General features: G+C 35.1%; 1 protein-coding gene across 3 annotated transcripts in view; it reads right to left on the bottom strand.

The window, feature by feature from the left end:
• Nucleotides 1–23380, bottom strand: part of LOC150101606 (kinesin light chain-like) — a 465700-nt gene extending 442320 nt beyond the window's left edge. Inside the window, exon 1 of one of the 3 annotated variants that reach the window (XM_090400088.1) lies at nucleotides 22837–23380. Coding sequence is in view for 2 of the 3 variants with exons in the window: in XM_090400087.1 (XP_090256213.1) it covers nucleotides 1631–1866 (236 nt within the window). In the remaining variant the exon portion in view is untranslated. Of the gene's footprint in view, nucleotides 1–1630; nucleotides 1924–22836 lie in introns of those variants that run through there. The other 2 variants (XM_090400087.1, XM_090400086.1) reach the window with 2 other exon arrangements.
• Between the last annotated feature and the right edge of the window lie 3552 nt (nucleotides 23381–26932).

Raw genomic sequence — 26932 nt, 5'->3', positions numbered from 1 at the left:
AGTGGGGTGATATGATTGAGACATTCAAATTACTGAAGGGTTCTATAAGATTAATTCAGAGGATATTTTTCAGAACAGGTCTGGTGGTGGGAGGACTAGGGGCCATCCATGGAAACTGGACAAGAGTGTGGTTAGCAAAGGTGTTAGAACTAGGTATTTTGCATGAAGAGTAGTGAATGAGTGGAATAAGTTGCCAGAGTCTGTTGTGGGTGCCATGACTGTGAGTGGGTTCAAGACAAGGTATGATAGATACTGTGTGGAAGCTGAATAGTTGTTGACACGATGTTTAAGGCCTCCCTCGATGAGTCTAAGGACTCCTTGGAGTTGTCCGTAATAATAATAATAAACTATATCCACACCTAATTCTTGGGCATTCCAATATTGAGAATGTTACATTCTGTGCCACACTATACCTGTTGGAAGGTTAAGAAACTCATTGTGAAAATCAACAGAAAAGTTATAACAGATACAACATAACACCTCTTGGTGAGAATTCTCCTTCTGAATCCCACATCTTTGGATGGGAGAATAATACTAATTTTCAATGACTCATTAACTGAACAAACTTGACTATCATAAGCAAAAAAGATTAAAAGGAGGAATATCTTAGGTTATTTATAATAACTGAAATAAAGGAAATAAAATATAAAAAATAAAATAAGGAAATAAAAGGGTAAAAATATGAAAATGATAATAAAAGAACACTTCATGAAATGCCATAGTAGAGTTCTGTTTGAGGTATATGAGACCTCTGGACTCATTTACAATGGGCCATCAACTGTATAATTAATATGGAAATTTCATTCTTCTATCAAACATTCATAAAGTTTGCACTTCTATTTTATTTGTTTATTTATTTATTTACTTTTTCACAAGTAGGAACAGAATTTCAATACCTATTTTCAATTTGTTTGGTATGTAAAGAAATCCTCAAACAGTGCGCTATAGTAATAATTGGTAATAATGCTATGGTAGTAATTTTTAAACTTTATTGACTATGATATCTGAAAATAGCAATGAAAATTGAAAGAATAGAAAACAAACATTCCAAATGAATTAATCCTCAATAAATGACGCAATCTAGACTGAAAGGCTTTGTTGTAGTTATTGTGTATCATGCAGTCAATTATATTCCAAGTTGAGTTGTCTTTGATGCTATTGGAAATATCATCAAAAATGTTCTGGCATTTAAGGCCAATATCATAAGCATATTTTATATTACACAAACCAATATTATCCAGCTAATATGTCAGATACACATTAAACAGAATTGACCTTAAATGTCAGAACATTTTTGATGATATTTCCAATAGCATAAACAACTCAACTTGGAATATAAATGAGGTAATCATAATTCCTAAATATAATGGAAATATTTACTGTGAATTACAAAACTTTTAAGAGCACATATTCTAAAGCACAGTATACATATGAAGAATAAATAACCAGGTGCCATAAAGAGTAACAATGAAGTAAGTTAAAAAAACAAATGAAAACTTTTTTATATATAAAAATACAATGTTAATAAAATCTGATATCAAGATTCATAAAAACAGTAAGTATACAATACAGTAAATCATGTAACCATAACAAATGTGATATTTTCTAAAATAGAAAATATGTATCCCACCTGTGTTCTTCATCTCGAAAGCAATCAACTTCATCTTCAGAATAATTTAGGTTAAAGATATAAAAACTAGAAATGGGTACTGAAGTTATGCTGGATGAACTTGAAGTTCTTAATCGTTGATTATCATGACTGCTTAAAATATTTTGTAAATTTGAATGCTTTGATGCAAGCTCATGGAGTCTCAATGACTGAAATTCCTCAGGAATAGAGTCCAGGGAGGATGAACTTGTGTGCATTGTAACTGCTTCTGGAATCACTGGTAAGTGAACAGTATTTAAAACTAAGGGCTTAGTAGAAACTAACTACATACACCCACTGGCAACTACTCAGATATAATCTAACTTTATCTTTCCAACGTAGTATTTGTACACAAAAAAAAATTGAATTTCTGATAACAACAGATCAAAGACTAAAAGATAATGCTAACAGCTACAGCAGATAATTATTTTTGTTAGGAGAGATCCAAATACAAGCTTAAAAGGTATACAAATGGATAATGATGGTTTTCCTTTGTATTTTCTTAAATATTGTATTTATAATGCAAAATAGGATACCTCTGGCTATTAAATACGTTAACATAAAAGCAATGATATGCAAAAATCTTATTTTGTGTTCTAATACAGTGCTTCCCAAACTGTGGGCCGCAGCCCCCTTGGGGGCCGTTACTTTTGTTGAGGGGAGGCGTGAAATAATGAAAACATTTAAAATGTTTTAAGGCTAAGTGTGCCATGTCAAATGTGTATGTAAGATGCTAAAAATGTAATATTTTCATTTCATTTTTGCAGTATTCGCTGTGTATGTTTTGTATTGAACATAAATACAATAAATCAAAAATACAATCAAAGCTGAGCAGCTAACAGAGGTGAATTGTATCCTGAAATATGAAAACATTATTCAAGAAAAGATGAAAAAGTTTGAAAACAAGAATCAAACCTTCAAGATTCAGTGGAAGACCCTAAAGAAAACATTGATTTATTCAGTCACAGAGAGAGAGAGACATACATTGAAGTTGTCTGCAAGGACAAAAAAAAAGCAGAACTCTGTGATGGACTTGGGAAGTTAGAGGCAGTCAAGGAAAAGATGAAAGCATGTTGAAAGTTCATGGCAAGTAAGTTAGCTTGAGCTCTTAGCGAATACAGAGAAGAAAAAAAATATATAAAAAAGCAAAGTAATGTGTAAGTCCAGCTAAACAAAAGTCATGGAAAGAGTGGAACAGAAAATAACTATGAAGAGGGTGGCAAAATATTCTGGAGGCTATTGAAATGGCTTAGAAATGAAGGAAAGAGTACTATAACACAAATCAGAGAAGATAAAGATGCCATGAAAAAAGAAGATAAACATATTTTAAATGGAGTAATTACTTTGAAAGTCTGCTAAATGATGAATGCAGTGACAAAACTGTGACAGAAAAAAAAAAAAAAGAAGAATGCAGTCAGGAGTATATAACAATACTTAAGGTAGAAAAACCTATCATAATACTGAAATGTGGAAAGGCAACAGATGATATTCAATCAGAAATGCTGAAATATGGAGGTTTAAGTTTTACAGTAGCTATTGTATAATTCAGGAGGCCTGGTCAGAATCCAGAGACTATTTCCTGTTATACAGTTTCCAATCTATGAAAAGGGAAATAAAAGTAAATGTGAGAATTAGAGGAATTTCCTACTGAGTGTTCCAGGTAATATTTATATAAGCATACTTCACAGAACAGGTAACATGTGGAAGGGAAACTAAAGAAGAATAAGGTTAGTTCAGGCTAAACAGAGATTATCAGAATCAGATTTGCACTTTTAAGACAAATGCTCTCAAGGAATGTAACAAAGATCTGTATTTAAGTTTTGTTGGAAAAGGCATATGACACAGTGCCAAGAGAAAAACTATTCAAAACACTACAATTACATGGTGTAAATGGGATATTATATCAAGCACTACATAATACATAATTTGTATATGAGTTTTAAGTCAGAAGTTAGAATTAAAGCAGTTACAAGAAGATGGTCTGATGTTAAATCCAGTAAAAGTTTGCATGATACCTTAATTAAATTGAATAGCTGCTGGAACAAATATGGCATGAAAATTATTATTATTATACGGATATCTCCATGGAGTCAGAAGACTTATTGTGGAAGATCCATTATTCACACAATACCTATTATACCTCTCTTAAGCTCATTCACTGATAAAGCATGCACAACCACCTCTGGCAACCCATTCACCACCCTCCAAACGAAAAACCTAGTCCTAACATCCCTGCTAACCACACTCTTACAAGTTTCCACTGGTGACCCCATGTTCTCACCCTTCTTGCCATGTAATGCAAAAAGGTTTTAAGTTTCAATCCTATAAAATCCCCTTAATAACTTAAATGTTTCTATCATGTCTCCTCTTCAGTCAATTTCTGAAACCTACAAATAGTCAATCTATTCTCATTGGAAGCATTCCACAGACCTGCCACAATCTTTGTTGCTTGCCTCTGGATCCACAACTTCATCAACAGAATCTGGGAGTCCAGATCTGTCCAGATGTGGCCTTATTAAAGAATTATATAAGGGAACAATAACCTCTCTAACCCTGCTTGTTAGTGTAATCTTCAATAACCACGTAATCTGATGTGCTGTTTTAGTCACCTTCACAATATGCCCTCTAAATTTCAACTCCCTTTCCACAATCAAACCCAAGTCCCTGGTCTCATCAGTTTCCTGCAGCTCTTCCCAAAGTGCATCACCTTACACTTGGCCACATTAAACTGGCCACCTTTGCCCATACTGCTAGTCTATTTAAGGCTTCCTATGGGAGCTCTTTCATTTACCATTGCTCTTCCCACTTTGACATCATTAGTAAACAAGTGAATATTTCCTGTAAAATAATTTCCTATATCGTTGATATACAAATTAAACAACAGAAGAACAAGTACTGAGCCCTGTGGTACACCACTGATCATTTGCCTTCTCTGGGCTTCACTCCTCCATAAACCACTATTTGATATCTGTCCATCAGCTACCTTCTAATCTAAATCACCAGATTCATATCTATCCCTGTTTGCTCAAATTTATGCAAAAGAGTTTTATGTGGAATCTTGCTAAATGCTTTTACAAAGTCTAGCAATATCACCGAGTAATGTTTCCTTATCCAACTCCATTGTCACTTCTTAATAAAAAGTAAGCAAATTACTGAGGAAAGAGCTACCCTTCACAAAACAATGTTGTCCCTTATAGAATATCATATTCCTAGTCTTTCACCAATTTCTCCAATATCTTCACCACTACTCCTCAGATGCTGATTGACCTATAATTTGCTACTTCTGTCTTGAAGTCTCCTTTATGCAATGGGACTGTTTTGTTCTCTTTTCACTCCATTGGCACCTTCCAACAGCTTGTGAGGAACTGATAATTCTCTTGCACATTCTCATAACACACAGGTTGATATGTCATCTAATCCCATGACTGTGTTCATATTGAAGTTCTGCAATATTTTAAGCACCTCCATTTCTCAAACCTCTATTCTCCTATCAGCCAATGCCTAGATGGTACATCCCTGCAAAATGCTCGCTCAGTAGTAATTCAACTATCTGGTTTGGTTCTGTTACCTCCCCACCATCAGCATTTTTTAACATCGCCCTTCCATAGTCATTCCTCCTTTTACTTGCCATATAGCTTTCTCTGCAAATTAGCTTTGGCCTTCCTTACAATACAGGACACCCGTCTTGCCTGTGCTTTTTACTGCTCATGGGCATGCTAATCAACTTTTTCTTTATAATCCAATCCCTCCACAACCTTCTTTTTGTCTACAACTCCTGCTTATAAAGCTATTCATCTCCATATCTAACACCTACCTGATTTATCCTTCTGACTCTAGATATACATTGTGATACTACATTCTTCAAACACCACTTGACCACCTCCCATGCACCATCGACATCTCTCCCTTCCAAATTCTTATGCCACGACACTTCTGAAAGCACCTGCTTTGTAATTCCACATATATCCCTTCTTAACAGAAAATTCTTAATGTCTGGCAGTCTCCCAAGTCAAGACTATATGATCACTTTCTCCAAGTGGAAGTAACAGAGCTATATTAGTTATGCATCTCTCATGCAATGATTAGATCCAACACGCCCAAACCTCATGTCTCCCCCCTCCCATTACATGTTGCCTCAGGTAACTATCTCTCAGCAGCTATATAAATTCCATTTCCTTCCCTTGCCTGTGACCATTCCTCCTCTCAATCTATGTCCCCATAATTGAAATCCTCCACAATAATTACTTGACCTGTGCTCATCATGCTGATTTGCAATTGCATGTAATTTTCATATGCTCCTCTGTTCCTAATAAGTTCATTAATTCACTTAAGTATGGATGGACTCTACCAATGTAGAACACATTTTTCTTATTTCTGCATCTGGAAACCATACTTTTATAATGAATTGTATTAAGTTATACTTTGTATCACAATTTACTTTTCCAAGTCTCTTTTTCAATATAGCTACAAATTTTGTATTGGGAATGTCAGGAGAGTTATTACCTGGTCACTGAAAAGCAACTGGTTGCAATTTTTGAGGAACTCTTCTACTTATTTTGAAATGTGACATGGAGGGAGATTCTGTTGGGCATTCTGTTGTCCAAGGAGAGCTAGTACCCTATGTTTGCAAATCAGTGGATGAGCAGACTTCTTCTACCCACCTTCAATGAGCTCCTAAACACCTAGCTAAAAAGATGTTCTGGGGTTGTTTTTCACATGATGGTACAGGATCATTAGTACCTGTTGATGGTATGATGAAAAGTGATCAATACATAAAAATATTGGAGAAAAGAGTGATCCCACAAATCCAGAAAGACAAAGAAATGGCTCTCATCTGAAAATATGACTTTCTGCATCTCTTTTTCTGCATCATGAGTTGTTTCTTTTTTTTTGGTCTGCGGACAGTCCTCCCTGCTTCCTCTTCGACGGACTGTCATGTCATTAACATTAATCTCACTAGCTGTCAACAGCAATCTTGGTTTCATTTTGCTTTTCCTAACTAGTAAAAGATTGTGAGTGAGTGTAGTTTACCTTTTATGGCCACATTTTTCTTTTCTGTCAGGAGAAAAGGTAACCGTCTCTCTAAACCTCTTTCAAATCTCATTAACAGTACCCAAACCAACACCATATTCATTGACAATGTGTCTTTGAGTCACAGATGAGTGCTGAGAAAGAGTACATATTTTTTAATGCTTTCTTTTACTGTAGCCATTTTATAGCTACAGTAAATGAATAAAACTCTATGAATGTCAACTTGTTTATGCTATTAAAAATGCACAGCACCATTAATAAACATTATAGAGACAGTTAAAACATGCAATGTTCAACCAAAATAGTGAGCTAAAACCAAAACTGGAAATAGTTAACTGAAATCAAAACTATTGTGAACTGAAACAAAATACAAACCAAAACCAAAAACTTGATGAAAATTCAGCTTGTTTGGATTAATTTGTTTGCTAATGTAAGTTAGTTAAATAAATATTAATTATTTTCTTATTATTCTTGTATTGTGAATCAAAACTGTTAAAATAAACAAAATATGAACAGCCAACACATAAGCCTTTCTATTTGCTGAAGAAGAGTGAATTTATTGAATTTCTGAGGGATGACTATCTCAAGCAGCATGTAATGAAAGTAACTAAAAATTTCAGAGTGTTGGATTTGGCAATATCCTCACAGATGTAGTTGCAAATGAGGTATCAGCACTGACACCAGTTGGTGGGAGTGATCATGTTAAACCACGTTTATGCGGTTTAACCACATAACCATGTCGGTGGTTTGAGAAGTGGTTAAACATGAAAAGGTTACTGTCAAAATGGGAGATATGTGTAGAATTGTAATATGGATGATTATGAGAAGCTTTGTGGTCAACTAGCCTCAACACAATGGATTGATGAGCTGTGCAGAAAATTAGTTGAATGAACATGGGCATTGATTAGGAAGCATCTAACACAAGCAACTACATGCAAGAGTTAATTGAATAAACAGAGTAGTGGTGAAATGAATGAACAGTAAAATCAAGGGGGGGAAAAAAGGTTGGAAAAAATGCACATCTCTTGTTATGAATCTCGCAATACAATCAGTAGTGACAGATGCATGACAAATACAAAATGCAGGCTAGACAGATGAAAAGTATTGTAAAGAAAGAAAAAGTTCAGTATGAGAGGAGACCAGTATAAGAAGTTAAAGATAACTTAAGGGAATTTTTCTGCTATATGGCAAGCAAGAAGAAAAATGATGAAGGATAGTTATTGATAAAACAGAGTGACCATTGCAAGGGATGCTGTCAAGTTATTTAATGAGCACTTTATAAGTGTATAATTATACTGGTAAATGATGCTATGCAACATGCAGAAGGAAGCAAATATTAAGAGAATTAAAGGGAAAACAATCAGGGAAACGTATCAGGTGTTGACTGAATCAGATATTAATAAAGCTGTAGCAATAGATGACGTCACATGTTTTTTTTAAGAAATGTGCAAAAACGTGTTAGCTATATCCTTGACCTGGTTATTTGATGAAAGCCTAAAAATCAAAAAAGAAGGCAAAATAGTGTCATTCTACTAGCATGATCCAGATATTTCCAATTATAGACCAGTTTGTGATATGCAGTTATAGTAAAAGCACTGGAGAAGTTCATCAGGAGTAGAATACAGGGGATTGGGTTAATAGGATTTTTTATGATAGTCATTAATGGATTTGTAAAGGGTAAGTTATTTTAGTATTACTTGATTACTTGCACGTTATAAGGTGAATGAATGTGTTAGTTAAGGAGAGATTCATATATGGTGGACTTTGCAAAGGCATTTCATATGCTACCTTATGATAGGTTGGGTACAAGCTGCAGGATGGGAATGGATAAATGACTGGTTACATGTATTGGAGACTAGCTCTCAGAATGATGGCACAAGCAATATATGATAGAGCAGTCTCACAACAACAACAAAAAAGAAAAAAGGAGGAGGGGTTACCAGTGGTGTGCCTTAAGGATTTGTTCTTGGTCTTCTGACTTTTAATGATATTTCGTGTGGAATGTCTGAAGATCATATATTTACTGATGATGCAAAGGTGGGGAAAGCCATAAGGTTCACTGCTAATGTCCTTCAGGAATATTTGAATAAACTTGGAGCTTGGAGAAATGAGTGGAGTTATAGTAATGTGCCTTCTAAAGTCAACTTAAATTTAGAAGGCACATTACTGGTGTTGCAAAAACTGCACATTACATTGCTGCTATGATAAGGAATACACTGATAAGTAGGCATTTGTGCTACTGCACAAAGCACAGGTGTGACCACACATGGACTACTGTGTTCAGATTTGGTTACCTGCTTTTCATTATGATAGAGAAACAATATGGAAGGTTCAGAGACAAGTGGACAATAGAATATCAGGATTTCATAATGTTGGTTACAGAGAGGTTAAGAGGATGTAAATTGAAAAACTTGGTAGAAAACAGGTGATGTAACAAAGAAGTTTTAGTAAGAAGATTGTGTCAAATTAATACAGGGAGAGAGGGATTATAAAACAAGTGGGAGGTGAGAAGTAAAGAACAAGAGGTCATCCCTGGAAGTTGTGTGAAGGTCTGAAGTAGTAGATTTTTTACATTGAAAATTGCGAGTGAAACACAGTGAACAATTCAGTGGCTTATTTCTAGTAAGCACGGGAATGGTGAACCTGAGATATCTGATGCTGGGCCATGCCTTACTTCACATATTATATATATCTGTTATATTATCTGTAGACCGGTCCCCCCTCTTCTTTTTTTCTTGCTCCTTCCCCTCCCCACAATGCTATTGGATTATTCGAGGGCTAGGGGTGTATCTTCCTGTCTTGCTGAACTTCTTCACAACAGTGGGCGTCTACCTTCTCTTCGAGGTATTTGCCTTTCCTAAGATGCCCTTCCACGAAGCCTGGTCAGCAAGGAAAGATTAGACCAAAACCCCTTCAAATGATGGATAATAAGTATAAAGGAAACCGTAGAGCCCAAGGCAACAATGGGCATACAAAAAGCACAAATTTGACTCACTCAACAATATGACAGACCAGACTTAAACCCTTTGGGGAGGTCCGCTCTTGATGAGGAAAACACTATATGCAGACTGAGAACACAAAATCTAATAGAACTAAAAACAGAAAATTATATGAGTGTACCTATAACTGTAGGTCATTATTAGGACAAACAAGATTAGAAGAATTACTACTGGAAGCAGAAAAGATAAAACAGGGCATCATTGGATTGAGTGAAACTCAGATATTTGGTGAAAATAGTATCGATCTAAAGAATGGACATCTACTCTACAGTTATAGTCACAATCCAAGATTCCAGAAAGGAAATGGCTTCCTAATTAACCACTCTATAAAAGATAAAAATACAGGAAATAAAACATATCACAAAAAGAATTGCAGAACAACTTAAAATGAACAGACATTATGAATTAAGAATTATACAAGTTTAGGCACCAACCTCAGACCACACAGAGGAAGAAACATGCATTTTATGAAACACTAGATTAACTAATAAATGGCAATGATACATTATTATTATTATTAAGAGAAACCTCTAAGAAGTCAAGAACTCATCAAGGGAGGTCATGCTATCTGCACCAGCTGTCATACCTGTTCTCGAATTCATTCACGCTACTTGCACACACCACATCCAACGGCAATTCATTCCAATCATGCACCACTCTATGAGAGGAAAATCTAGTCCTCACCCTCTTCTTGACAGCATTCATTCTCAACTTTCAAGGATGTGAGGGCATACCTTTCTCCACCCTCCATAACATGAAAAATTCCATTTACCAAAATTCTGTAGTTTGTAACTCTCAATCATATTACCCCTCTCTTTCATGTTTGCTAGTGTTCACCTACAATTCCTCAGTCTGTCTTCATAATCAGTATTCCACAATCCTGACATCATTTTTGACATTTGCGCTCTCTCTCTTTCTCTCCACTGTATCAGAATCAACACAGAAACCAGGAGAAGACAAGACTCGCACACAATAGTGCAAGTGAAATCTTATCAAGGACTTAAGACTTATAGAAAGGCAAAATGACTTCCTTGTCTTTATATGTCAAGATTCGTTTCAGCATTGCAATTATCTCTGACTTGTATTTATAATTTTTGCTAATATGACCCTTGAAAATGAAAAACCTAAAAACTGCAAAATATTTAAAAATAACAGGTGTAATTAACTGTATATTTAAACCAAACCTAGTACAAAAACAAATCAGACTAAAAGTATACAATAGATTAGCCCTATCAGTTCTATTGTATGGAAGTGAAATCTGGACAACAAAACAAAAAGACAAACAAAGATTATTAACAACTGAAATGGAGTTAATAAGAAAAACTGCAAAGTATACTCGATTTGATCACAAAAGAAATGAAGAAATTATGTAAGAATTAAACCAGGAATCAGTAATAGAAAAAATTAAAAAATATAAACACAAATGGATGGAACACGTTGAAGGAATGAAAAGAAAGATTACCAAAACAAGTCAACATCATCATCATCATACCTATCAAGGATTTAGGTCTAAATCCTAAATCCTGGAGTCTACTAAAACTCCAAGATCTTGATCAGTTTCTTCTAACATAATCCCACCAATATAATGCGACATTGGATTTCTAATCACACCAAAGTGCATAACCTTATGTTTATTAACACTGAACTGACAGCCATTTTCACATGCCCACAATTACAGCCTACTTAAATCATTCTGCAAGTACTGCATATCAGCAGCACTCCTGATTATCCTACCAATCTCTGTATCATCAGCAAATAGCTGTATGTCACATGTCAAATCCTTCCCAATGTCATTAATGTATAGACTGAATACCAATGGATCAAGGACTGATCCTTGATGCACGCCAGTGGTTACCTTGAATCTTGCAGATTCACACTCCCCCACACAGGACGTTTTGATATCTTTCAGTCAGCCATCCTCTAATCTATGCCAATAGTTTATAATCCAATCCCATATTCTCCAATTTATACAACAGTCTTCCATGCTGTATTCTGTCAAAACCCTTAGCGAAATCCAAATGTATCATGACATATCCGTTCTCCTTGTCTAACTCAGAGGTAACATTATTATAGAATATGAGCAAGTTGCTAAAACATGACCTTCCCTTAGTAAACCCATGCTGTTTGTTGCAAAGCAAAGATTCTCTGTCAACCCATTTCTGAATGTGAGCCCTAACCAACTTTTCCAAAATCTTCACCAGCACTCCTGAGATACTGATTGGTTGATAGTTGGATACATTAGTCTTTGTGCCACCTTTGCACAATGGGATTACCATATATACTTTCCACTCTTGTGGAATCTTCCCTGTTCTGAAACTCAAATTATATAACCTGGTCAAAGGAAGAGCCAGTTCAGCTGAACACTCTTTTAGCATCCATGCTGATATCCCATCAGTTCCTATTGCAGAATTCTCATTCAGTTTGTGCAACAGCTCGAGTACTTCCTCCTCATACACGAGTTTCCTCACCCAGTGAAGATATAGCAGTGAGTTCAATGTTGTATATACCAGGTTAATAGCTTTTAGCAAAATGGTTATTCATTAGTTTAGCAATCACTTCTGCATCAGTCACCCACATACCATCTGCATTCCGTAGAGTTGTTCTTTCAAATTCACCCTTTCTTTATAGAAAGAGAGCAGCATAATGATAGAATTCTTTTGGATTTTCTTTAACTTGCAGAGCCAGCTTCTTTTCATACTTAGACTTAGCTTTCGTACAGCACTTGCGACTCTTCTAGCCTGTTGCTTATTATTATCATAACTGACATCATCATCCTTATGCACACGATATTTCTTCCATATCTTCTTACAAATCTCTTGCTTAATTAGATTACACATCCATTTCACTCCTGCTCAATTTCTCAAACTACTCAAACTCTAGGGACACATTCTGATATCACATCATTTAAGTATTTTTTAAACACTTCCCACACACTGTCGATATCCTTTTCATCCAACAGCTGATCCCCCGGTGCAGAACCCAGCATGCTACTCAGGTGGTCAAAATTTCCTGCTTTGTAGTTCAGCAGGTAACCTTTTCTGAATGGAACATTCATAAACTTAGCCATTTCCCAATTAGTAGCGCATGATCACTGTCACCAACCAGAGGCAGAATAGTCGCATCTTTAACTGAACAACCCCCCCCCCTCTGACACTATAATCAGATCTCACACTCTTTGATCACAAGTTCCTTCTGTTACATGCTGCTTGAGGAAGTTGTCTCACAACAGCTCAAATTCTTTGAGCTTGATGGGATACTTCAATGGTAAAGTATGTGTAAGAGATGCATATCTAGCAACAATTGGAAAAGATGAACTAGGACAGAAGAAAGAAAATAGAGAAAGATTGATAGAATTTGCTGAAAGTAGAAGTCTTTATGTAATTCTTTTTTTTTCTTCAAAAAAAAAGGAAGAATTGGAAATGTCATGGCAAAGTCCAAATGGAGAGGTGTATAATGAAATAGATTATATTTTAACCAACAGAAAATATACTGTCGAAGATTATGGATGTAATAAATAGTTTCAATACAGGTAGTGACCATGAATTAGCGAGATCAAAAATTGTCATCAACAAAAGATGAGAAAGACAGAAACTGATCAAAAGTAAAAGACCTATTAATTTACCAAATATGGGGGGGAAAAAAAGAGCTCTTCCAGAAAAAGAGTTTTATAATATTGATATGAATGAAGACTTGGATAAAAGCTATCAAATAATAACTGAGACAATATTAAATAATGCCAAAGAGGTTGGTGAAATTCTTCACCAACTTCAAAACACTTCAAAACAAGGAGAATTAGAATTACAATAGTAAAGAATATGAGTCTAAAAGAAATGAAAAGAGGTAAGGGATATGAATTTATTTTGTCCATAGGACAAAATAAATTCATATCCCTTAAAGATGAAAATGAAGGACTAATTAAAGATAAATAACAGATCATGAGAATAGAATCCTTTTATGACAAGTTGTACGATGATTCCCAAGACTTAAACCAATATGAAAATAAAATTGTAATATCCCAAATGAAGAGGAAGAAATATGCTCTGATGTTTTAAAAGAAGACCAGGTGAAGAGGAGAACTATCAATAGAAGTTCTGAAAGTAGGCAGTGTACCAGTCATGACTATGTTAAGTAAAAATTATACATCATGCCTAAGACAGAAGAGAATACCAAAGAGCTGGAACAATGCTATTTTTATTATAGTTTTTAAAAAGGAAAAAGAGAAGATATTAAAAATTACTGCCCTATTAGTCTCCTTTCAACAATATACGAAATGTCTACAAAATTCATTAGCAAAAGAATATTGAAATAGTGAAAGCGTTCCTCAAGAATTTTACCAACCTCCAGGACAAACAGGATTTAGAAAAAATTACAGCACCATTGATCATATATATGTAATAAGAAGAATACCACCAGGCAACAAAATTTTACAAAAGTCATGCTGTCCCCCCCCCCAAGATTAATTTAGTCATTTCTTATAGATTGAGATGCTTAACATGAATATGACAATGAAAATTGGTTATGGTTTGTGAGAAATCTCAATAGTTTCTTATATAATAGAGTAAAATGTACTTATCATGGCCAACATATACCAGTAAATGCTTCCACATCTGACATCACTTTGCCTATCACTTGCATAGTTGCTCAGGATCATTTCTAGAAAGCGTCCAATAGTAGTCAGCCAACATGGAAGCAGACCACTTTCCCTGGTATAATTTCTCTATTGTTGCAATTTCCTGTGGAAACATTCACTGTGCTCATCACTAACCATGCCACAGTTGTTGGGGAAGAAATCCAAGTGGAAATGGAGCAAGTGTATTTTTAAGGACATACTACAGCCAAATTTGTGATAGCGAGACAAGTCCTCAAACAGTTTCTTATAGTTTTCTGCCCTGACATTTCCAATGAAGTTAGCTGACACTAGATGAAACTCATCCTAAGCTTTTTTTCTCATTACCCTGTAGCAGGTTGTTGAACAAGTCATCAATGAAGAGCTCTCAGATCTGAGAACCCACAAAAACTCTCTCTTTAATTGGGATTTTTGCTTTGCTGAGTCAAGGGAATTTGTCAGCCAGGTACTTGAAAGTTGATCCAGTGTGGTCCATGACTTTTAGGAAGTTTTTTTACCAAACCAAGTTTGATGTGTAGGGGCAGTAACATAATTTTGTGCATTTGCCAGCCTGGTTGGCCGAGTGGTTAGCATATCTGCTCTCCAGCCAAAAGACTGTGGGTTCAAATCCTGCCATGGACATGGATGTTTGCGATTGTCTGTGAAAATACTAGTGGTGATGGGTGGTAGATGGCATTGGTGTAGTTACTGTTCATTGCAGTTGGTGGAGACAGAGAGTTGTGGAGTAGGTGCCCTCCCTCGATGAGTCTTTGGACTCCCTGGAACTGTCACATAATAATAATAATAATAATAATAATTTCTGCCAGTGCTGGGTATTGCACATTCTTCTCTCCAACTTTCAGAGATTTCCTTGTGCAAAGTCACTTGGGCATTTTCCTTGCGAAGATTCCATTGTAGAAGTGTTGATCCCAGTAACTCCTCTTTGGCCTTGGACAGCTTGGGATGGCGAACAAGATTGTTCAGTTCTTCTTGTGTGAGGAATGAGTGGCACAGAAGATGCACCATGGCCAACATATGGATCATCATTAGACACCAAAGGCTCAAGAGAACTCAACATTAGTTTGCCTACATCGTCATACATTGGAAAATTCTTTCTGAAGTTCAGGAATGAAAAGTCCTTCGCCATGTGGAACTGGTCGGAGAGCAGATCGTATATTTGGATACGCTATTGTCCACTTCTTTTTCCTCATGATGCCGCCCAAAACAGCTGGTACCATGCAGAAGTAGCAGTCAGCTCTTTGGCAGCTAGTGGAATTAAAATTTCTGACATAACAGTCCATTGAAGATTGTTGGAAGCAGGGAGGACTGCCAAAAGACCAAAAAAGAAACAACTGTTGAGGAAGGCTGTAAAGAAAAAGAAGCTCCAGTGCAAAAATGCACAAAGATTGAACTGTTGATGAGTGGAAGGAGGTCATATTCTCAGATAAGAGCCAATTCTTTGTCCAAGGAGAGCAAGTACCCTATGTTCACAAATCATTGGCTGACAAGACTTCTCCCACCTACTTCTCCTGCCTAAACAACCATCTAAAAAGATGTTCTGGGTTGTTTTACACATGACAGTGAAGGATCACTAGTGCCTGTTTATAGTATAATGAAAAGTGACCAATACATAAAAATACTGGAGAAAAGAGTGGTCCCACAGATCCAGAAAGACTGAGAACTCATCCTCCAACAGGATCTCACTCCATAAATCACTTCAAAAAAGTGAAAGAGTTCCTCAAAAATCACAACACCCAATTGCTTCAGTGACCAGGTAACTCTCCAGTAAAACTTTCAGTGGCCAGGTAACTTTTTCTATGTTCCAAGAGACATAGAGAAAAATTTACATTTTTCTCTATGTTTTTTCAAGATATATGTAACTTAGAATTTTAATATATTTTTTATCGATTGCCTTTTCTTGAGTCCATCATGAGGTTTTGAATTTTCTATACTTCCAAATGACCTTACCACATGACTACCTAGCTGAATCACTCAGTGTTTTGTTTAGGATTTGTTAACTAGATGCTAAAGTATGGTTCTTGTTTTTGAATTCTTTTATTTTTTTATTTGATAATGCTTGTTTATTTGAGTGTACAGCTCACCTTTGAAACCTGCTCAATTTTGATGCTTTTTAAAACTTTTATGCAAGTAAACTCAGTTAAACTAGCTAAACAAATGTCATGAGAAGACTCAGGTAAGGATATAGAAGATACATCACAAAGATGTAAAAATGTACTGGAGGCTGTTGAAAAAGCTTAGAAATGGAGAAAAAGTACTGTAAAAAGGAATAAAATAAGAAATGAAAAAGGTGAAAAAATCCAAGAATAAAGATATTCTGAATGTCTTACTTTGGAAGACACTTTCAATGACCTGTAGTAGAAGAAAGAAATCAGGAGTACATATCAGGACTTGAGACAGAAAAAGCCATCAGGCACACCATCATGCAGAAAAGTATTGAAGATGATATTCAACCAGAAATTGTGGTATAAAAAGTTTAATGGGAGCTGCACTACATAATTCAAGAACAGTTTAAGGGTAAAATTCTGGATAAATGGAGTGAAGTTCCAATAGTACTTATCTATAAAAAGGGAATAAACTGAAGGTAAGAATTAGAGGAATTTCCCTACTGAGTGTTCCAAGTGAGATTTATGAAAGTATACTTGAGGAAAGGTTAAGAAAAATTGCAGAAGAAAAACTTGGAGAAAATCAAGCTAGGCTTGTGCCAAATAAGAGATCGTCAGGATCACATTTTCACTTTTAGGACAGATAGCTGGGCAATCATAAGAATATAAGAAGATCTGTATTTAAGTTTTGTAGATCAGAAAAAGATGCCTTCATAGTGCATATGGAAGAATGATGGTATATTGTACCTTTTGAGTTGAATACTCATTGTGATGAAATTAATTTTTATATGGACGTTTTAATTGAAGATGAGTTAGCCAATCTCATATGGAGCTACTCGGGAAGGGCCCTGGAAACTCGGGGGTCTTTCTTTCTCATCCCACATATGGGCAAATCAGCCATAGTACACAAGCAATTCACACACACACACACACACACACACACACACACACACACACACACACACACACACACAGTATACAATTAGTGACAGTAGATACTATTATGTGTAATTGATGCATTGTGACATATTAAGTAGAAACTGGCATTGTGTGCAGATGGAGAACTGAACAGAGTAGATAGCGAGTTGTATGAAGTGCCCTATAAATCCTTGAACTCCTTTGGAGGTGTAACATAATAACAATAAATAGAACATTATACAGAGCAATGCATAGTCAATATTTAAGTTTTAAGTCAGCAGTTAGAACTGAAGAAGGTACAGGAAAATAGATGGGTTGATATAAAATCTGGTGTAAGTCAAGGATGCATACTATCTCCATTATTATTATTCATCATCTATATGGATTGCATTATGAAGGAAACCAGGATCACACCTGATATTAAAACTGGAGATACTGTGTTTAACTCCGATCTTTACTTTATGCAGATATTATACTTCTAAATAAACTGAGTACATTCTTCAGGAGTCTTTCACTAGAGTGAATAACTGCTATAATAAACTTAGTAAAATCAGCAAAATCAAAAGAGACAAAAATGAAAAACATCACCAGCAATCTCTATGGAGAAACTACAAAACAATTATTATTATTTCAGACCTTTGTGGAGTCATAACACTATTCGCTGGAAGCCTATATTAGAAAACACAAAGTCTATCATACCACTCTGTCAGGAAATGAGTTCCATGGTCCAACCATCCTCCATGCAAGAAAGCCCCTTCTCACCCTTCTATTGCCTATCACAACTTTCAGTGATGATTGCTTGTCCTTGTTTTTTCCCCTTATTCTACTATATGAAAAATCTCCCATGTCTCCTGTAAATATCTCTCAATAGTTTAAATATCACTTCTTCATCTTCTATCCACCAAACTCTGTAGTTTGCATGCCTCAGTCTATCCTCGTAACTAACACTACAGGGTCCTGGTATTTTGGTTATCTGCCTCTGTACCCATCTCCATGGTTAATTTATCATCTTCAAATCCTGGTGACTGAATCTTGACACAACAGTCCACATGTGGCATGTTCAGGACTTTATACAATGGAATAACTGCTCTGTTATCTCAACTGATCAAAATCTTATTACTGCAGCAATCCTCAGGGTTGCCTTCACCACCTTTGCAATATGTGCCCTTAACTTCAAATTTTTATTAATATTCATTCCAAGAAAACTTCCTCATCCACTTCCTCTAGTAGAGATCTACTAGAGGAATAGATTAGCATATCAGGAATTGTTGTCAAGGTCTTGGAGAAATTAGTCAAGAGAAGAATACAGGATTGGATAGATGAAAATGGGATACTGTATGTGGGGATAACATGGTTTTGTGAAGGGGTAGATCATGCCTCAGTAACTTGCTCATGTTTTATAACACAGTGACAGCTGAACTGGATAAGAGTAATGGGTTTACAGTGATTCTACTGGACCTTGCCAAGGCCTTTGACAGGATACCACATGGAACTCTAATCAGTAAACTGGAGCAGATGGAGATGGATAGGAGGGTGGTTGATGAAGAGATACCAGAGAGTGGTTTATTCAGGAGTTGAGTCCAAAAGACGGCTTGTGACTAGTGGTTTGTCGCAGGGTTCTGTTCTTGGACCACTACTTTTCAATTTGTTCATTAACGATATAGGAAAGGATCTGAGAGGAAGTGTTCACTTGTTTGCTGATGATGCAAAGTTGGGTAGAGCAATTGTAAGTGGACAGGATGTCAAAATTTTGCAGGATAATTTGGAGGACTGGGCTAAAGAAAATGGATGTCAGTTTAATGTGGAAAAGTGTAAGGTTATGCATTTTGGGGTGAAAAGATTAGCAGCAGTATATCACATTGGTGGAACCGTACTCCATGATGTTGATGAGGCCAGGGATTTGGAAGTGTTAATGGATAGGGAGTTGAAGTTTAGGGTGCACATTGCAAAAGTGGCTAAATCAGCTCATCAAATCACTTGGCTTCTGAAAAATACTTTGGCAAGCAGAGACAAACAAGTTATTGTTCCTCTGTATCGAGCCTTGATAAGACCCCATCTAGACTACTGTGCCCAGATATGGGTGCCAGGGTTTCTTCTTGATGGGGAGGAGGTGGAGAGGATCCAGAGACGAGTGACCAAAATGATATCAGGTCTGTGGAATGAACCTTATGAGAACAGATTGAAGATTTGTGGGTTGCAAAAATTGGTTGATAGGCGGAAAAGGGGTGATATGATTGAGACATTCAAATTAGTGAAGGATTTCTATAAGATTAATAAAGAAGATATTTTTGAGAATAGGACTGGTGGTGGGAGGACTAGGGTCCATAGATGGAAGCTGGGCAAGAATGTGGTTAGCAGGGGTGTTAGGGCTAGGTTTTTAACTTGGAGAGTGGTGAATGAGTGGAATAAGCTGCCAGAATCTGTTGTGGGTGCTATGACCGTGAATGAGTTCAAGGCAAGGTATGATAGATACTGTGTCAATGTCGAATAGTTGTTCTTGACATGATGTTAGGGCCTCCTCAATGAGTCTGTTGACTCCTTGGAGTTGCCCGGAATAATAATAATCTTGGATGCCACATGACACATGACTTGGACCCCAAAAAAGAGATAAAAATTAGAATGTCCAGCGCAACTATTTTAAAAGCCATGGACAAAATATGGAAGAGCTGAGCTATAAAGATGCAAACTAAACTGCACATTGTAGAAACCTGTATCTTCAGCAGCATGCTCTATGGATGCGAGGCCTGGGTACTCCTGAGAGAATCTGAAAGGAGGATATTGGCATTTCAGAGGAAGTGCTATAGAAAGATCTTGAGAATAAGCTGGATACAGAAAATGAACAATTAGGAAATCTACAGACGAATATGACCAAAAGAAAACCTGATCCAGAAAATAATCAAAAGGAAACTACGTCTATTTGGCCATATACGTAGAATGAATGATGAGAGAAAATTGAATACATTGCTGTTTGGAATGATTGAAGGAAAGAACAAAAGAGGAAGACCAAACAGAGAATGCGACGATGACATCGTTAAATGGTGTGGAAACTCTATACACAAACTGAGTCATCTTGCACAAAATAGAATGCAATGGAAGAATCATATCAAAATGGCATCAGACACCTACGGGCATTGGACCCATGGTTGTTGATGATGATGATATTATAATAATAATTATTATGGTGATAACCAACAATTAGAAAGCTGCTAGTAACTAAGGGATTATGTAATGTCCATGGGAGTCTTTTCATATTTACATTGTTTTGTCAATGTGACCATGAAATGTTACATTGACAAAATGTTACTCTTTCTCTCACTCACAAGCTACCCTCATCCAGCTATTTCTTGCTATACCTAGTTCATCTCTCCACCTCATCCTTGTCTTCCTTTGCATCTCTTGCTCCCTCTAAGTATTCAACCTATAGTAAGGAAGGAACATTCATCTTACATCCTGGCTACATGGCCAGGATGTAAGATGAATTTTTAAAAAAGCCAAACATGATATGAAGATGATATTTTTAAAAAAGCCAAATATCAACAATTTTTGTGATTTGTCTAATGTCTAAATTTATTACCGCAATATTTCTTTCCATTGCTTTCTGGGAAATGAAGTGTTTGCTCTTGATTTTGTCAATGACCAAGTTTGGGCATGATATATCAGTGACAGACAATAGAAATCTATCAGCTTCCAAGAGATGAGCAAATCACCCTTCATCCACTGTCCTAATCTCCAGTAATTATTTCATGGTTTGGTTACTCTGAACCATATTTTTATCTCTTGTGGAACGATATTAATGGTCCCAGATAATCAACGTTAATACCAACTAAAAAAATATAAATTTTTGATATATTAGTCATGGTTTTTGTTTTTATAAAATTCATTTTCAGTCCCACCAGCTTGCTTGTGCTGTTTGGTTTATTTATCATCTACATCAATTCAGTGAGGAAGATGAGGTCTTTGAGAGGATGGCAATTACAGCAAATTGAAGATTGCTTAGTTTCTACAATACTGGTACCCTTGTTGCTGAAGTCAAGTTTTCTGAATACATGTTTAAGTGTAGCTGTAAAAAGACTAGATGCTATTGGGTCACCTTTTAACACATTTATTGATTGAGAAGAATCTCTCTTTCTTTCCATACAAAATGCTGCTGTTTTACTGTACAGCTTGAATTAATTTGATACATTTACCATTTACATCAGGTTCCAGCAGCATGAGTTACTATAAAGTCAAATGTTTTATTATAATTAATAAAAACAAATGTATGGAGGTTTGTTATAATATTCATTATATTTTTTCAATAATTTGGTTTACTGTGTGAGGTGACTGATTGTAGAATTTTTTTTTTCCTTAATAACTCTAATACACTGCTTGTAATTAAGCAAAATAAGGATAACTAGTCTATACTTATTTCAAATTTGATTTACAGTTTTTCTTGTGTAAAGGATTATTTTGGATTTTAGTCACTGGTTTGGGATGAGTTCACTGATAATAACAGTATTGTACAGCTAAGAACAGGTAACGATTCTTCTAGTCTAAATTTTAATAGCTCAATGTCTTAGACAGAAATTTTTCATCTAGTATGGCATTCTCAATTTTTGTGCTGCTGATCACTGGACAGCTTCTGTATGATCCAATAATGAACCTGTGGTGGCACATTCTATTTATCATCATAATCAAAAATTATTGCTTTTGATTATGATAATAATGACATTAAAATAACATTTCAGTAGATTTATTTTTATTATTTGCAAGATTGCAAATATATCTTTGATTAATGTTATCAACTTTTAATTAAAGAATATTAATTCCGTCCTAATGGATTAAAACCAACATTTTATCCATGAGAATCATTATATTGTACATTAAATAGCAAAGTTTTAATATCGTTCATTCCTTGTTCTGTCCTTCTGTGAGAAGCCCATTATAGTTTTCAATTGGAGGATGACATCCAAGGAACAATTACTTTTACTCATATTGTATTAATCAACCTGATAATTGGTTCAATCTTTATCCATCACGTTTATTCCGATGTTTATTATCAACTGTGGCATGTTATCTTCCGCACATATTAATAGTTTTTGACACGGTTGCATATGCTATCCGTAAAAAAAGACACACAACATATACACTTACTCAGAAATTACCCGGAACTTCATAACTTCACTAGCAAGCATTCGGAACTTTGGACTTCTAATTATCAAATCTCACCTTGATATTTTGCGGAGTGCTTTTGTTTTAATGGGCATTATTTGCATATTTATATAGATGAAATACAGAAGAAAACATTAATAAAGTAGATAGATAATCCCAAGTTTAATGTTTACTTCGTGAACTATTTTGAAAAATGAATTCAGAAGAGCGATTTTTATTTAGCATTTTATCCCCTCCCCAATACTCACCACAATAAAAAAAAAAAAAAAGATAATGAAGAAAACAAATATTGCGCATTCGTAATATCAATTTAGAATTTAAAAAATAAAATAAAATACAAAGAGAGAAATGTGAACTTACTTTCAACAAATGAAGAATAGAGGATATACACTTTAAATTCGGACTTGATGTTTTCCTGGGCACTCCAAAATACACAAGATATTTAATGAAAATATGAAGATATGCTGCTAGATAGATATATGCTAAACAGTTCAGCTGAGTGGTAAAATGATATTAAATAACGTAGATTTACAGCTGCTCATGCAGAAACAGTTTAATATATAACAAAAAAATGCATGAAGTTGCTGATATTATTATAATGGCACCACTCCCTTTAAAAAGGAATGGTGTTATTAAACTGTGTGAGTAATCGAGAAACACGCGTTACATCGGTCCTATCAACTGCATTCTACCGGTCGATAAACTATACTGTTATTCATAAGGCAGGCAACTTATTTCTTCAGAAGCAAAAAGCATTTCCACTGAAAACTGTTTGTTTCCAGATATCTATAATTTTGAGAGAAAAAAGAAAGGAAATGAAATGTATAACAGCTATATTATACATCAAGCATATATCTTTTTACGATATCCTGTAGAATCACAGAAAAACTAACACAACACAGTAACAAAATCTCTTCTCATCCAATCATACTATTAGAAATGATTTGAAGGCATTTCTAGTTGTTCCACTAGATGTCACTGAAAACACTTTAGTCGTATAGTCTTGTATATATATATATATATATATATATATTTTTTTTTTTTAATGTTTAATGTTTAATGTTCAATGTTACTTTTACTCATATTGTATTAATCAACCTGATAATTGGTTCAATCTTTATCCATCACGTTTATTCCGATGTTTATTATCAACTGTGGCATGTTATCTTCCGCACATATTAACAGTTTTTGACACGGTTGCATATGCTATCCGTAATAAGAGAGACATCTCATACAAAAGATCTCATGCAACTGCGTTATCCAGTCATGTTCTTTTTTCAAATAATCCTAATGATGACCAACAAAGCCACTCTGTATGCTGGAATAGATCAGAAAATATTTTTCGCTGTGAAGATGAGTTTGAAAGAAAAATCGTAGAATCACGGGAAATCCTACTGAACCCGGTCCACTTAAATAATAATTTAAGTTATAACATCCCAGATAGCCATGCTGCAGTTATTCAATATTGGCGTTCACGTGAACTTGCACGCACAATTGCAACAAACAATGGCACGCCAGTTGGAACAACTTGAAAAATACAACGTTTTTATGTATCGATTATGTGAGGCAATTTGTACCTGTAATTTCCAGTTTGTTTATTTAAATAATTCAATGTTTATTAGTATTCCTTTCCTTTATAAATACCTGAAGAAGGCTGCTATATGCCGAAACTAGTAGTATTTATCATTAAAATCTTTATATGTTATCTCGGTCTTGGAGTCATTAAATCTATTTTTTGAAATGTATAACAACCGAGTAAAAACTAATCGCCACATATATATATATATATATATATATATATATATATATATATATATATATATATATATATATATATATATATATATATATATATATATATATATATATATATATATATATATATATAAAGAGATAAATCCGGTTATTATTAATAATTACCGGTTAAAGTGAATAATTCCTAGAGAAGTCTGGTAAATGTAATAAAAACATGTTTATAGGTTTTATATATAGTTAGGTTAGGTTAGGTTAGTTTATAATGAAAATAGTAAGGAAAGTACTTCTTTGGCACTCAATGAAATCAGAAATCATTATAAACTAACCTAACCTAGGTTAGGTTAGATTAGTTTATAATGATTTCTGATTTCATTGAGTGCAAAAGAAGTACTTTCCTTACTTTTTTTCTTTATAAACTAACCTAATCTAACCTGTTATAATTTCTATTGAGAATGAAAACCTATATATAAAACCTATAAACATGTTTTTATTACATTTACCAGACTCCTCTAGGAATTATTCACTTTAATCGGTTGGGGTGCAGCATATACAAAATAAAATTTTAAAAAATTCTTTTTTTCCTAATCAGTAACCAATTTATTAATAAATAAATTTACATATTAAAAAATTGCTTTATTAAAAATATTTCCCCCCACCACTTACAAACACCAATAATAAAAGTTTCATATCACACAGAAATAACGCGCATCGATACACGAACGCAAGCATCGATACACTGCCCAAACGAGCAGTGTCAAGCGTAAACGAATATCGGCGAGTCTAGCTACAATTGGCGCGATAATTCTCACACTGCGTTAGATCGCAGTGCATTTGTTTCGTGTAACGATAATTGAAAAATATAATTCTTTTCATATTTTCAACATTGACACTGGTCATAATTCAGCCCTGTATCTATAATAAATACATAATTATATGTTCTTTTAACAGAATAAATTCCCCTTCGCCACAAACACGCACCAATAAAGAACAACGCGCGCAAGCATACACTGCCCAAAGAGCAGTGTTAGATTCATTAGTTTGCAACGAGGAGGGCAAACGAATATCGGCGAGTCTGGCTGTGATTGGTTGAACGTGATATAACGTGATAATTCTGACACTGCGTTAGATCGTAGTGTATCTGTTTCGTAATTCAAAGCGTTAATCGAACAATTCCAATTATTAACTATTCAATCACTGTCAAAACATAAGCTGTAACCTTTTGTTGTATTGCATTTATATAATGTTGTAAGCATTGTTATTATTTATAAACACAAACAAAATTTAATTTTTTAATTTTTTCCTTGGGGGTGTCGCAGTGCTTATGTACGGGCCGCCACTGACATATAGACTTGCAGGCACAAACTTGACTTATTTATCTTTTGCTTACTTGGGAAATGGAGTAAAACCAGGTTTAAAATAGCTTGGTATCTTTAACATTTATTATACCCAAAGTAAAATACTTTCTACATTTATATCTCCTCCTGAGATTTTTATTTAATAAGGTTAAAACACCTTATAGTAACTTGTTCTGGTAAAATACTTGAAAGACAAACAAGTCAAGTTTGCACCTTACTTTTACCATGAGTTGCCTTGGTCTTGCACTACCTGTAGGATCAGCTAGACTTGCAACACTTGCAGGCGCAAACTTGACTTGTTTGTCTGTTTGCTTACTTGGGAAATGGAGTAAAACCAGGTTTAAAATAGCTTGGTAACTTTAACATTTATTATACCCAAGGTAAAATACTTTCTACACACACACACACACACACACACACACACACACACACACACACACACACACACACACACACAAGGACTTAAAACCCAAATCTTCTGACATCATGGTGATCTTTGACATGGTAGCACTCTTTATCAACATTCCGACACAGGACGTTCTCCATATTTTAAAGAACAACATTTCAAATCAAATGTTCTCTCTGCTATCTCACTGTGTAAACTCTGGCTATTTTTGAATTCGAAGGTAAACTATATAAACAGGTCATAGGATTAGCTATGGGAAGCCCTCTCTCTCTCTCTCCTGTATTAGCCAACATTTTTTTCGAGGATTTTGAACAAAAGGCAATCTCCTCTTTTAGTTTAAAATCAAGAATTTGGCTTAGATATGTGGACGATATATTCCCCATATGGGAGCATAGTATTGAGAATCTTCACAGGTTTCTCAACCACTTAAACAACCTCCATCAGGATATAAAATTGACCATGGAGATTGAAGAAAATAGTTCCATCTGTTTCCTAGATGTTAAACTCACCAAGACGCCTGAATCAATTAAAGTCTCTATATTTAGAAAGCCAACACACATGGACAGATATTTGCATGCGTCCTCACATCACCGTCCAGCGCAAAAGTTGGGTATTATATAAACTCTTGCGAATCGTGCAAGAGTTTATATAATACCCACTGTCAGATGAAGAAGAACTAAAAAAAGAACTACAACATAAATGGACCTTTAAAAACAATGGCTACTCTTTAAAAAGTATTAACAACCAATTATCCCACCCTCAACGTAGCAACGTAGAGACACAGGACCACTCCAAGGGTGATATTTCCTTGCCATATATCAGCACACTATCCAAAAAACTGAGTAGAATCCTAAAGAAGTTTAACATGCAAACGTGCTTCTCGACTCTGCCAAAAATAAGATCACGTTTCAACACCTATAAACAATCTCACAACCTTCTA

The sequence above is a fragment of the Typopeltis vanoorti genome, chromosome 11, assembly GCF_054136105.1.
Source record: "Typopeltis vanoorti isolate ZY-2024b chromosome 11, IOZ_Tvanoo_1.0, whole genome shotgun sequence".
Classification (NCBI taxonomy): Eukaryota; Metazoa; Arthropoda; class Arachnida; order Uropygi; family Thelyphonidae; genus Typopeltis; species Typopeltis vanoorti.
Note: the sequence above shows the minus strand (reverse complement) of the source record. Positions and strands in the feature narration are given on the sequence as shown.